The sequence below is a fragment of the Parasteatoda tepidariorum genome, chromosome 1 (assembly GCF_043381705.1).
Source record: "Parasteatoda tepidariorum isolate YZ-2023 chromosome 1, CAS_Ptep_4.0, whole genome shotgun sequence".
Classification (NCBI taxonomy): Eukaryota; Metazoa; Arthropoda; class Arachnida; order Araneae; family Theridiidae; genus Parasteatoda; species Parasteatoda tepidariorum.
This window is the reverse complement of record NC_092204.1, coordinates 51,184,511-51,197,163: the sequence shown is the minus strand read 5'-3', so window position 1 is coordinate 51,197,163 and position 12,653 is coordinate 51,184,511. Positions and strand designations below refer to the sequence as shown.

Genomic DNA, 12,653 nt, shown 5'->3' with positions numbered 1-12,653 from the left:
GATGTGATCATTCTTGTTGAATTTACTATTAAGGATGAGTCCAAGGTATTTGGCTTTGTCAACTATTGGTATTGTTTCATTAAATAGAATTAACTTGTTTTGTTGTAGTATTTTTTTTATTTTTTAAATTTTTATTTTATTATTTATTTCGGATGATCAAAAGTTGTCATTTTTGGCCGTTTACTTGAAATTTCCAATCTAGGCACCACTTTTCTATGTCTTGTGTCTTTTCTTGTAGTTTACTGAGGGCTATATTTGGATTTTACTATTATCCTGGTATCATCAGCATAGAGGGCAGTTATGCTATTGTAGTCTTGTTTGTCCATTGGAAAATCATATGGGTAAAAAATATATAAGATTGGCCCTAGAATACTTCCTTCCTGGGACTCCTGGTTTTATGTTTCTTCTTATAGATTTAATGTTTTGAAAGCTGATTTGGAAGTTTCTGTTATTTATTTAATGTTGAATGATCTTAATCATGCCAGTTTTGAAGTTTAGTCGGATTAGTTTGCAGATGATACCAGGGTGCCAGTATCTGTCAAAAGCTTTTGATATATCAAGCATTAATATGACTGAGCATTCTTAGTCCTGGAGTCCTTTTCCAACGTAATCTACTATCCTATATTGACTTGCATAAACAGGACTGCCAACTTTCTACGTTTTCTATGAAAACTTATTCATGTAGTAGCTAAATTTATGTTTTAATGGATCATTTTTAATTCTTTTGATTTATTTTCCACAACTTAACATACAAATTATTTAAAAGTTCATATGCAACGCCAATTTTTCTCTAGCTCTTTCGTGGCGAGGCTTTTAAAAAGTTGAACAAAAAGCGTTACAAAAAGCGTAGTAGTTGTGGTCTAATTTTTTAATATTTGAGAACTTACTCCAATGCTACATTACTTGGACTTTAAAAAAATGTGCGAAAACTGAGAATGAGGCAGTGATTTTGGTAATTTTCATCTAGGGGAAAAATGCCGCCAAACTGGCAGTTTTTAAAGAAGTTTAATAACTTTTATAATATTTAAGTTATTTGTCTGTTCTAAAGCCCAGATAATTCTTCACGGCGAGATTATGTATATAGTTTAAAATCATCGCATATTTTAAGTGTATGGCACTTAAACTATAGCTTTTTTACTTTCCTTGGAGACAGAGCTTCGTAAAACAGAGTTAATGAAGTTTACTAGATGTTTCATCACAGACAAGAGTAATTTGAAATTCGTCCTCCTTTGTAATTCTTCCAATAACGAATGACGGAGTATAAATTATTTCCAGGTGATTCGGTACAAATAACATCTCGGTGACCATGTATTTCACGAGTTGGTGTCAAAAAACCCTGAAAGAAAAAACAAAGTAAATTTTAAGAGGGTGTGTGTAGTGTTTAAAAAATGAAGTGAAAATCACGAAAAAATAGGTATTTTTTGGTTTTGTGGGAAGTATAATATATTTAAATGTAGCAGTTTTTCTATATTTTTACCACATATAAAGAGAAACAGGGAGTTTATATTTTTGATAAAATATTTTATTTAAAAAAACAATGAAGATTAATTTATAATTACCTTTACCTTAACTACCTTTAACTTAATGTTTTGAAAGATGTGAATTTCATGGTGTGCAGCTTTTTAACTACATGTCTCAGATTAGGTTCAAAATTTAAGGTTTTAGCAGTTTTAGTTGTCAAATATATACTTTAGATAATAAGTTAATATGTGACAAATTTTACTTAACAATCGTTTAACAAAAACCTTGATTACTATTTTTAACAATTTAATAACATAATTGTAGTTTCATTCAATTTTTAAATTAATTACGACAACGGCGAAGGAAGGAACTCTTAATCTGCTGAACACCACACCAATGCGTTAAGTTTCTCAATTAAAGGTAATCATCTAATAGAGTCTCAATACTTTGTTGTTTCATAAGACATCGCCTCTATATGCATGATGTATTTAAAAAATATGAATTTTTGAGACTTGTCTTTACTAAATTCTAAAAAAAAGATAAGATTTAAGTTAAAATTCGTGTTTAAATTAATCGTCTTAAAATTCATTATATTTATTTCAGAGCCTTCCGGAGAATATTAGAAATTGTTTGAATCTTAAAAACTGCCAATTTGTTTCTGAAGGTTGTATATTGAATATATTGTGAAAGATTGCTTGAATCTGAAATTCGCTATTTCAGAAAGGAAAAAAAAATCATATATTATGGTATCATGTATCACCATAGACTAATTGAATTATCCGGGTGTTTTCTAACTACAAACGTCACTCTGCAATGCGTTTGCAAGGTTCATTGCAATAGTCTTAACAGCGTCGACAATGTGAAAAGAGCCGAAATTTCCAATTAGTCTACGATACATAAACTGAAAATATAGAATATTTTTCTTCGCATAATTCTTATAGTTAATCTTATGCAGGCTTACTGTAACAATTGCACGTGATCCTTAAATTAATAAAATTTAGTAAAAATGCATTAAAAAATAGCAAAAACTTTAAAATAACTAAAATAGCTTTAACAAAATATTTATTTTCCGAAGGCTGTGTCGATTGAATATTTTGTTGAAGGTTGTCTGAAGAATCCGAAATTCCCTTTTTCATAGATGAAAAGAACTTCATGTAGTTTGTCTACGGTAAGAACTCCACACCCCGACAACAAAGTTTGAGGACGTCTGCTGCCATGGTAACAAGAATAGCGCATTTCAGGGATGGTAGCTTCTCTTCACTCTAGGTTTAACACAATAGACCGAAGAAAAATATTTTCTCTCGTCGACCCGAGTCAAAACCTGTCCTAAACAATGACCCCACACCCCTACTTAAAATTGTTATACCTCGTTACCATAGTCACCACCACGGGTCCAGACGAATGGCTAGGGAAGTTATTACTTTAGACAAACTATATATGCTATAGGCTCGTTGGATTCCCCGGTTATTTGCCAATTGCAAACGTCACTTTGCAATGCTTCTAAAAATCTCACTAATAGTAACAAATAATGTCGACAATTTGAAAACAGCCGGAATTTCCAAATAGCCTACAATAAACTGAAAACATAGATTATTTTTTTGCACAATTCTTATTGTTAGTCTTATTCGGGCTAACTATAACAATTGTACGTGATCCTTCAGAGTTAAAAGAAATATTATTTTAACAATTTTTACTTGTTTCACTCCGCAGTTAATAAGGCTTAAAGCAGCATTAATGACTTTTTGAGTGGGTTTCTCAATATTGTAATTGCCTATAAAACCAATACCAATAGAAATGTAATTATATTTGATAGTATGAGACCCAACTTGTCTCCAACCTCCACCTTCGTAAACTCTTCCATCTCCACCAATCAGAAAGTTATATGAAATGTCGAACATTCCTGGAAATAGAATAAAGAATTTTATAATTCACTTGAACTTTTGTATGAACTGAGTACTTCAAATAATATACATATACAATTTGAAGGCTTGATGAAAAACAACGTTAAAGTTATCGCCTTATTAAGCAAATCCTTAAATAGTAGAGAATTTAATCTTCAAGAATTTAATATTTATTGCTTCGATTTTAAAATTTATATAAACCGAATTTTAAAATAAAATGTGCACTTTATCTGTACGCTTTAAAAATTTTTACGATAACTACAACAGTGGCATGACACCATATTCCAGTCAAAAATTTATTAAAAAAAACAAATAAAAATCAACAGTAAATTTATTTTGCAGTCAGTAGCAATTTATTAATTACTAGCAAAGCAAAATTACTACACATTTCCAGATTTAGGGAGTTTGTTGAAAATTATTATCATGGTTTATTATATGCGTATTATTTCTTTAGGTACTTGCAACTTAAGAAGAAGTGAAATGATTATACGTAACCAAGTGATTTAAATCAGATTTAATTGGATACCTGCATGCGACGTCACGCATGTGGGTCGAACCTAATTGGTTTCTGAGTGGACAAATACATCTATTTAATACGATGACGTCACTTGCAGGTATCCAATTGATAAGACATCTATGAACAACATATATTACTTAAAATTTATTCAATTTTCCTAAATTATTTACGCAAAGTTTTAACTACCAAAATGAGGTAATTTTAGCCTATAATAGCTCTTTTTTAAGAAAATAACACTTTATTATTGGAAGAACGAAATGAATAGCAGAATAAATATTTTATTCGAAGAAAATATATATGGGTGCAGAAAGTAACTCGTGAATAATTTCGCAATTCACAAATGAAAGATAAATGTAAGTATCTTTCAGCAGTCTTAAAAATTTTAGTTACCACTCATTAATTTTTTCCAGGGTGTGGGAGTCCTGTAATATAAATACACTAATTGAAACTAGAATCTCAATATTGTTATTTTGCTTTATCAAAGTGGTATCTAAAAGAAGAAAATCTCCATCAAATTTAAATATAAGAGTTCTCTCCCATTTTTATGGTAAATTTGGTTTTAAAAAAGGAAAATTTAAAATTCCCAGCTAGTATGAAAAGTTTATAAAGTATAAGAAATATATATTTTATATTTCAATTATATTCTAATTTTAGGAATGAATTTGTCACTTAAACGAAGAAAATCTAATAATCACGAATAAAAAGTTTTATTTTTAGGACTATACATTACCATTGTAATCCATGCAGAAATCCTGAATCATTTGGACATTTCGAACGCATTGTGGTTTCGTTCGACAGAATGTGGTTACAGTATGAGCTATTATAACTTTATTGATTGGTAAAACCAAAGTTTTATTGTGGACTATGGGACGAGCTTTCCAATCTTCTCTCCAAACAATTTCGACGCCATCACAGTCTCTTTTATCTTTAAGGAAAAAAACAACATTTTTCTAATTTAATGAAAGTATTTAAACATTAAAATTAGATTGTAACATATTTTTTTAATGTGATGTACTGTTTTTATTTCAGCGAAACACAATATGTATTTTGTTTCGCAACTGTAATGTCAAATATCGCAAATTAAACAAGCATATTTTTTGACATTTAAACTGCAATTACGAATAATTGATTTTGAAGGAAGGAAGTAATTGGTCTTAAAAGCAATTTTTTAAAAAAAATATTGGGAAATAAATAAAAAAAATGGATTAATAATTAACGATTAATGATTAATAATTAATATCGCAACATTAACTATTTATTTATCTCGAGAACACATCCCACAGCAAATTTAAAGTAATTAACAAAAGCAGTTGAAATAATTAACATAAATTATTTTTAAAAAATATATGTTGCTAATTTATATTTTTCCACCAAAAAATAATTAAATAATACAAATAACAGGGCTGTCAACTTTCAATGCTTTCTGGGAAAATTCCTTCCAGTGGTAGCAAAGTTTATGTTTTAATATATTTTTCCGTACCACTACCTGAGAATAATTCAAAAATTTTCCTAAAAATCCACATCGTTGTGTTTCCTTTGTGGTAAAAATTCGCAAAAAGCGTAGCAAGTTGACAGCACGACATACCTATAGTGCTGTATATTTACCAGAGGGAAAGTAAGTAGTGATGAATGGTTTATATTTAAAATTGTTAAAGCTTATTTTATTCCTCATAAAAGGCAGCTAAAAATATAGTGGTTTCACTATCAATGTAATCTCTTTTTTTAATTTTCAGCCCTGATATTGCGTACTGAACTTGACATGTCAATGCTGATGAGCACTAGAAACCGATTATCGCAATTATATTGAAAACTTATCGACAGAATAGTAAATTAAATACAAGTACAATAAAATAATAACAGTAATTTAATAAAATTTTCATTGGTTCAAAAAGTGATGATGATATTGATACATTATTTAGATTAGAATTTGATAAGATAACGATAAAAAACCAAAGTAATTTTTCTCTACTTAAATTACCTTTTAATGACGTAGTAGCGCAAAGAATTTCCAAAAATATTATGAATGATATCTTACTCATCATTATGAATTCTGCAAAATAATAAAACAACATATAAGCAAAATAATAAACACTTCAGTAATTATGATTGAAAAAAGTAATTTTGTTCATAAATCACTATCACTGTATATGTTTTGAATATAGTAACTTTTTCATAGAAAAATCCAGGAGCCGAAATTATTGAAAAACTCTATACTAGAATACTGATAGATTCATTCATTTGAAAAGATAATTCATGATATAATCCCATAGAAATATTACAAACACAGTTCGGAAGAAACGTAACAAAATTCTTCAAGTGATTACAAACATGTTTCAGAGACATCATTATTGAAATGTTTCAAGAAAGTGCTTACAGAACCATTTCCCTGGTGATTCATTTCAAATATTTCAAAACAGATACTTGAGAGCAAGCGCAACATCTGAAGTTAAAACAGTACGTTTTGAAGTCGTAACTTCCATTAATTCACACTCACGCTGCTACAAATTTTAGAGCGTGTGGTGCCCTGATATCGTTCGAATTTGCTTCAACAAAAACTATATCTTCTAAACTATTTCGGGGGAAAAAGGAAAAAAAAGGGAAAAGAAAAATTAAAAAAAGAGCGACTGAGAGAGAGAAGAAAAAACCTTTAGCAAAACCATTTTATGTCTAGCTCATTCTCTCGGAAAAAAATTCTCTGTGATTATAAAGACCAGAGGTCGCCAAAGTGGTCTATATAGACCCCCAGGGGTCTATTTAACAAAAGCGGGGGTCGATCCGAATCGGAAGGGTCGATTGTGGGTCGAAAAGAAAAGCAGTTCTCAATACGCAAATCACACATACCTAATTAAGTATGTAAAATTTGTGATTTTTTTTTATAATTGACTCAATATCAGTTTCTTTATAAAACATAAATTAATAAACGTATATTTATTGGGGTGAAACAAGTATTTACGTACCACCGCGCAGTGGCACGAACTCAGCGCAGTTTATAAGTCATATGCATATGTGCGCTTGTCCAAATGTCACGTGTGACGAGCATTGACGTTACAAATGCAAATATCATACGCAGTTTCAGCTATCTTTGCAAACTGTGTTGAATATTTGCAGTGTCATTATTAAAACTTTTATAGTTTTGGATAATTAGTTATTGTTTCGATAAAACCATTCGTTTGGTTTAGATATCAATTTTAATTATCAATGCACAAAAAAGAAGGTAAGCATTAATGATATGGATTAGTACAGCCCGCGACAAAACTATAGCACACTTTGTATTTTTTTACGAAAATTACAAAATTGACCAATTTTGACGAAAATTAAAATTGACCAATTTTGAACCCAATATAGCGAACCTTGCAAAAAAACACCAGGCCCACCCATCTTATTGATCAAGAAGCAGTAAATCTTTAGTTACTTTACTTATTATATCTACTTATGCATAATTACTTATTATTTAATAATAAGGTATTTAAATTTCAATATTAATATATTTTTCATAAAACTATTGTTACACAATGTACTATTACTTTAATAAATGTTTAAAATCATAAAATAAATGTACAAACACAGTATCTAATAGAGTTTTATTTTAATTAACAGAAAATTACTTTTGTGGGGGTCGATGGAGATTTCGAAAAATTATGTAGGGGTCGATGATCAAAAAAGTTTGGTGACCCCTGATCTAGACCTATTAATATGACTTTTCCGACAGAGGAAATAGCAAAGAATATACGTAAAATTTTTAAATAAGGCAGAGTTTTTTAATTTTTTTTTTATCTCTTCCTTAAATAAGTTAGACAGGCCTGTATAATAGCGTAATTTCTTCCTTAAACTATATCACATGATATTATAGATCAATTTTCATAGAAAAAACAGCCTATTAAGTTGCATTAAATATGCACAGCATTATTTTTTAAAGTACCTAAATTATAGTTCAACGTTAAACCGATTATTCTAGAAGTGTAGCAGACTCCTAGATGAGAGATTCAAATTGCATTTTAACACGTTGAATGCCACAGGGGTCACCGGTGACCGGCACTGAGTTTGTTCATAGCGCCACGGGGGTCACCGGTGACCGGGGAAGCAAGATTATTAGAAACACATAATTTGAGTAAATTTTTATTACTTTTAATTTTTTAAATATTATTATCGTTACTATAATGGTTTGAAGAAATTAATGCAATATGGACAAAAATAGTTTTATTTATATACATAGAGATGCCAACTTGTTCCGGACAGCGAATAAATATTTTCAAGTGGTAGTTTATTAATTGTGATTCTTGGTTTAATAAATTCAATTTGGTAGATTTTTATCTATCACTATTTCTAAACAGTTCGTAGGCTTACATAATTCACCACTTTTTTCACCTTTTTTGGCAATTTATGTAAATCACCGCTCAAGTCAGTATATACCTCAAATCACGTTTATATTTTTGTAAGTGTTACCACAATGTCACAAAAACAAAATGTCTTATTCACTGCATAATTTTCATGATGTATGGGGTAGGGGCCGCTGCTCGGCCCAGGCACCCAATTTGTTTTAAATAAAGAAAAGAAAAGACACCTTTTAAATAACTAGCAAAATCTGTCTAATATTTACAAATTAAGTTCGTAGTTATTTACCGTTTGGTCAGACGGGCAAGCCATGTACAATTAGCGTGGAATTCAACGTGTTAAGAATTTGAATTCAAATTTGTCACAAACATTTTAGAAACTGAGGTTCAAATAAGTTGTCAGTATGCTGACAGTCTTGCGTGAAATTGAATAATTGGAACTATTTTTGAAATCCCTTGGGTACCATTTCCGTCTGCAACTATTCCGTTAACTATTTTGAATAAACCTTAAATCACTGCTCAAGATGAGAATTTTTTGCTGTTGTTCAACTACGCGTGACTACGAAGGGCATACCTCCATTTGAAAAGGTAAATAAACTATAAACTTTAAATGATTTATTTCGCAAGAAAATTTTTAAACTATTTCTATCCCAAGGTGAATATATTTGTTTTAGTTTTTCATGTGATAGAGGAACGTGCATATACCATTACTTGTTTATCACCATATTAAACACTCATTTATCATTTAAATCAATATTTTCTTACTAACTACAACTCATGATAATATTAGGAAACAAAAATAAAATAATTATTTTTTCCTTTTAATATAATTTTTGCTATTGGTATATATTGTAACAGCTCTTATTGGTAAACATTCTGGTTTAAAATTCCTTTACAGACAAAGAATTAATTATTTTTGTGTTTTCAAGACATAAGATATTGATGTTGTTGAGAAAAATCAATGTAATATAAACAAAGACTATTCTACAGATAAAAAATATTTTTTTCTTCCTCAAACATACCACGATATGGATGTTTTTAGAGCTGCTACTTATTCAGAAAACATAAAGAACAGGTAGTAAAAATATTTCCTCTCTACACTGTAACTAATTTTGGTGTAAGATTGCCACCAATTTCGGTGTTGAGGTAAGTTAAATACATTTTAACTTTACAAACTGGAATTATCATGCAAAAAATTATGTAAAGTTGACGAAATAACAATTGTTTTAAAAAAAGCGTACATATATTGCAGTATAAATATTAGTACTACATGGTTTGAGAAAATGAATGTAAGTATAATAATAAAAATGTGTATGTTTTTTTAATGAAATATTTTCGCAATGAAATCAATAATATAGTATGTAATGATCCATAAATAAATTATTATGAGCATGAAAATATGTGTTGTTACTAAATAAGCAAACAAAAAATGAAAAATATTAGTAAATAAAACTATAACAGTGAAGAAGCAAATAAAAAATGTGACTGTATGCATAACAAAAAATTTAGTTTACTCCTACACCAGAAATAGTGGCAACTATGAACCAATATTTCTGTACAGTGTACCTTTTCTTTGAGAAAAGTAAGCAATCCGTAACTACCACTACTTAATAATAGTTAAAATTTGAAAATTAATTCTTACAAATTGCTAATGTTGTTGTAAAATTAATTTGTAAAAGTTCCCAAAGATTTCATATGTTATAGCTGTTAATATATAGTAGCAACTACGAATAGTTTATTTTTCTCGAAAGAAAGGTAAAAATGATATATATTTTTACTACAAGCCATTTGTCTTTTCAACACACAATACAAAATCTTCAATTCTTTTCAACACATAATGCAAAATTAAGTTCAGTTCTTCATAATGTTGTTAATAAACATAAATAGTTTTATTTAATTCTGTGTGAATTGTTAATGTCATTTAGGAAATATTTTTTAAACGTGATAAGTGCAAGATATTTCCACCATTTTATTCTTTTTATTTAAGAATTTTAAAGGAGATTATTATTCTTTCTTCGTTTTTTTACGATTTGTATCTGCCTTCTGATTTGCGCCATTTTATACTACGCTTCGAAACATTAATCATATTTAATATATCAGTAAGAATTAGGTCCTCATAATACAGAACTGTTATTTACCCAAAAAGTAGAAAAAACTGATAGTAAAACTATTTTATTTCTATCCTATTTTATAGAGCAGTAAATAGTGAGGAATAATTTAGAATGGTAAAGACTTTCACATTTACTATTTTCACTTTATTTTTTAAATAATCGCGGCTGAACAGATTTCATGTGTAAATTTATGCATTACGTTAATGTGTGGAATTTTTTCAACTTTCAAAAACGAGTAAGAAATTAAATGGTTTTACTGCCAGTTTTTTTTCTTTTGGGATCTGCTGAAAATTTAAAATAATAAAGCGCAATTGTTTGTAAATTGTTAAACTGCGACAATTTTCATAAAACTTATCTCAATTTTAAAACAAATGAGATAGATAATATAAAGAAGATTGATATAAAGTAAAAATATACACTATAGTGGATTGAATGCAATAGAGGTCACCGGTGAAGCCAAGATTATTAGAAACACATAATTCGAGAAAATTTTTAATTTTTTTATATCATTATCGTTACTAAAACGGTTTGAAAAAATTAATGCAATATAGAACACACAAAAATAGTTTCATTTATATACACAGCGATTCCAACTTGCTCCGGACAGCGATATTTCAAGTTTGTAGTTTATTAATTGTAATTGTTGGTTTAATAAATTCAATTTAGTAGATTTTTATCCACCACTACTTCTGAACAAATCGTAGGCTTATATAATTCACCACTTCTATCATATATGCCATGCTAAACCTTTTAAAAACTAGCAAAATCTGACTTATATTTGCAACTTTAGATTGTAGTTATTTACCGTATGGCAAGACGAGAGAACCATGTAAAAATAGAGTGGCATTCAACGTGTTAAAATGAATAATGATTAATTTTTTAATCAGATACTAATACTTGACGCATTTTTTTAACATTTAATTTTTTTTTAGTTCAGATGTATATGTCATATATATTTTAAGCTATAATTAATATTTCTGTCTATTTGTAAACAAATTAATATTTCTGTATATTTGTAAACAAAATTGTAACCTCCTTTCTTTTGAAACTTTAAATAATTGATTGAGGTTGGCTGGAAGTAGTTGCCAGACGTGGATTATACGGGTAAGGGTTTTACTAACCTATGTACGTATCCGCGTCTGGAAGGAAAGAAAAAAAAAGTTCAGATGTATTTAACTTTGTAATGTTATCATTAGTCCGCAAAAGGTTTTTTAATACCAATCATTTTAAATATCAGCTGCATTAAAATAAAGTATCAAAAATAAATGTAAAAAGTATCGACACATATTTAATAATACATATGCATATTTTTAAAGAAACATATTTTCTTGAAAAAATTTTAATTGTTATAAAATTAATTTTTACAGAAATGCTATACCAAAGTTAATTTCCTTTAACTTGTTAAACGCTAATGCTTCATTCTTGAGTCACATGAGCACCTTGATTCCGAATCATTCTTTTTTTGGTTGATTATTCAATTCTTATACAATTTGAATGCCTCCTCGGCATGAATTGACGATCACATGACGGTAAAAGAAAAAACATTATAGTTATAGATAAGGCATTACACCTTTTTTTTAAAAACATTCAAGCTTTGATATTAATTGATCTTTTGTTTGGAATGTTCTTTTCGATATATTTTTTCAGATTATAATATATTTCTTTGAGTAATTTACATATTCTAGTATTTTGTAAGCAAAAATATAGAAAAATGTCAATACAGTTTTGCAGCTGTACCCTCTTACATTCGAAAGCCGACTATTCAATTATGTCTCATATGATAAAGTCAATATTAAAAAAATTTTAAATTTCAGATTATGTAATTCAATAATGAATATGAATTTCAAACATTTCACCCAACTTTTTCAATAGCTTATTTAATTTTTAGTGATAACAATCATTCAGTTAACTCTAAAAGTATTCCGAGTAAATAGTACTAATACTTCGTTTGCTACTTACTTTGATAAGAAAAAGTAACGTAAACGTGGTCTGTTATATTTATTTCAAATTTCTTCAACGCAAACAGACATGTTGCAGATAAATTTAAATTCCAAAATCACTTTATCATCATAAAGTAAATAAAATACACGAACTTTAGTCAGCTATCTTTTTACTGCTCTTACAATGCCAAAAATATGGGAAAACCCTAACTGTGACAGAACAATATGACGTAGCACCGTTCTTTGTTTTGACGTATAATAGCGTGCCAGAATGGATGACTAAAATTTTATCAGATACATCCGCTTTCCTTGTGAAAGTAAACTAACGTGAATATTTTATGAAATTAACAATAAACTACGCTTTAGAATATATATGGCTNTATATATATTCA

At 28.8% G+C, this 12,653-nt stretch overlaps 1 protein-coding gene across 1 annotated transcript; it reads right to left on the bottom strand.

The window, feature by feature from the left end:
- Window positions 1-986: 986 nt before the first annotated feature.
- Window positions 987-12,419, bottom strand: LOC107437930 (peptidoglycan recognition protein). Its single transcript, XM_016050076.3, has 5 exons — window positions 12,281-12,419; window positions 5,858-5,929; window positions 4,610-4,804; window positions 3,156-3,361; window positions 987-1,336 (listed from the first exon to the last, which is right to left on the bottom strand). Exons 2-5 carry the CDS (start codon window positions 5,919-5,921, stop codon window positions 1,196-1,198), a joined length of 606 nt encoding a protein of 201 aa, XP_015905562.2. The 5' UTR covers window positions 5,922-5,929; window positions 12,281-12,419; the 3' UTR covers window positions 987-1,195.
- Between the last annotated feature and the right edge of the window lie 234 nt (window positions 12,420-12,653).

Coding starts and splice junctions, on each gene's coding strand:
- LOC107437930 (XM_016050076.3), bottom strand. CDS start 5,921: ATGATGAGTAAGATATCATTCATAATATTTTTGGAAATTCTTTGCGCT. Junction 4,805..5,857: donor CGCTACTACGTCATTAAAAG/GTAATTTAAGTA, acceptor TTTTCCTTAAAG/ATAAAAGAGACTGTGATGGC. Junction 1,337..3,155: donor TTAACTGCGGAGTGAAACAA/GTAAAAATTGTT, acceptor TTTTTCTTTCAG/GGTTTTTTGACACCAACTCG.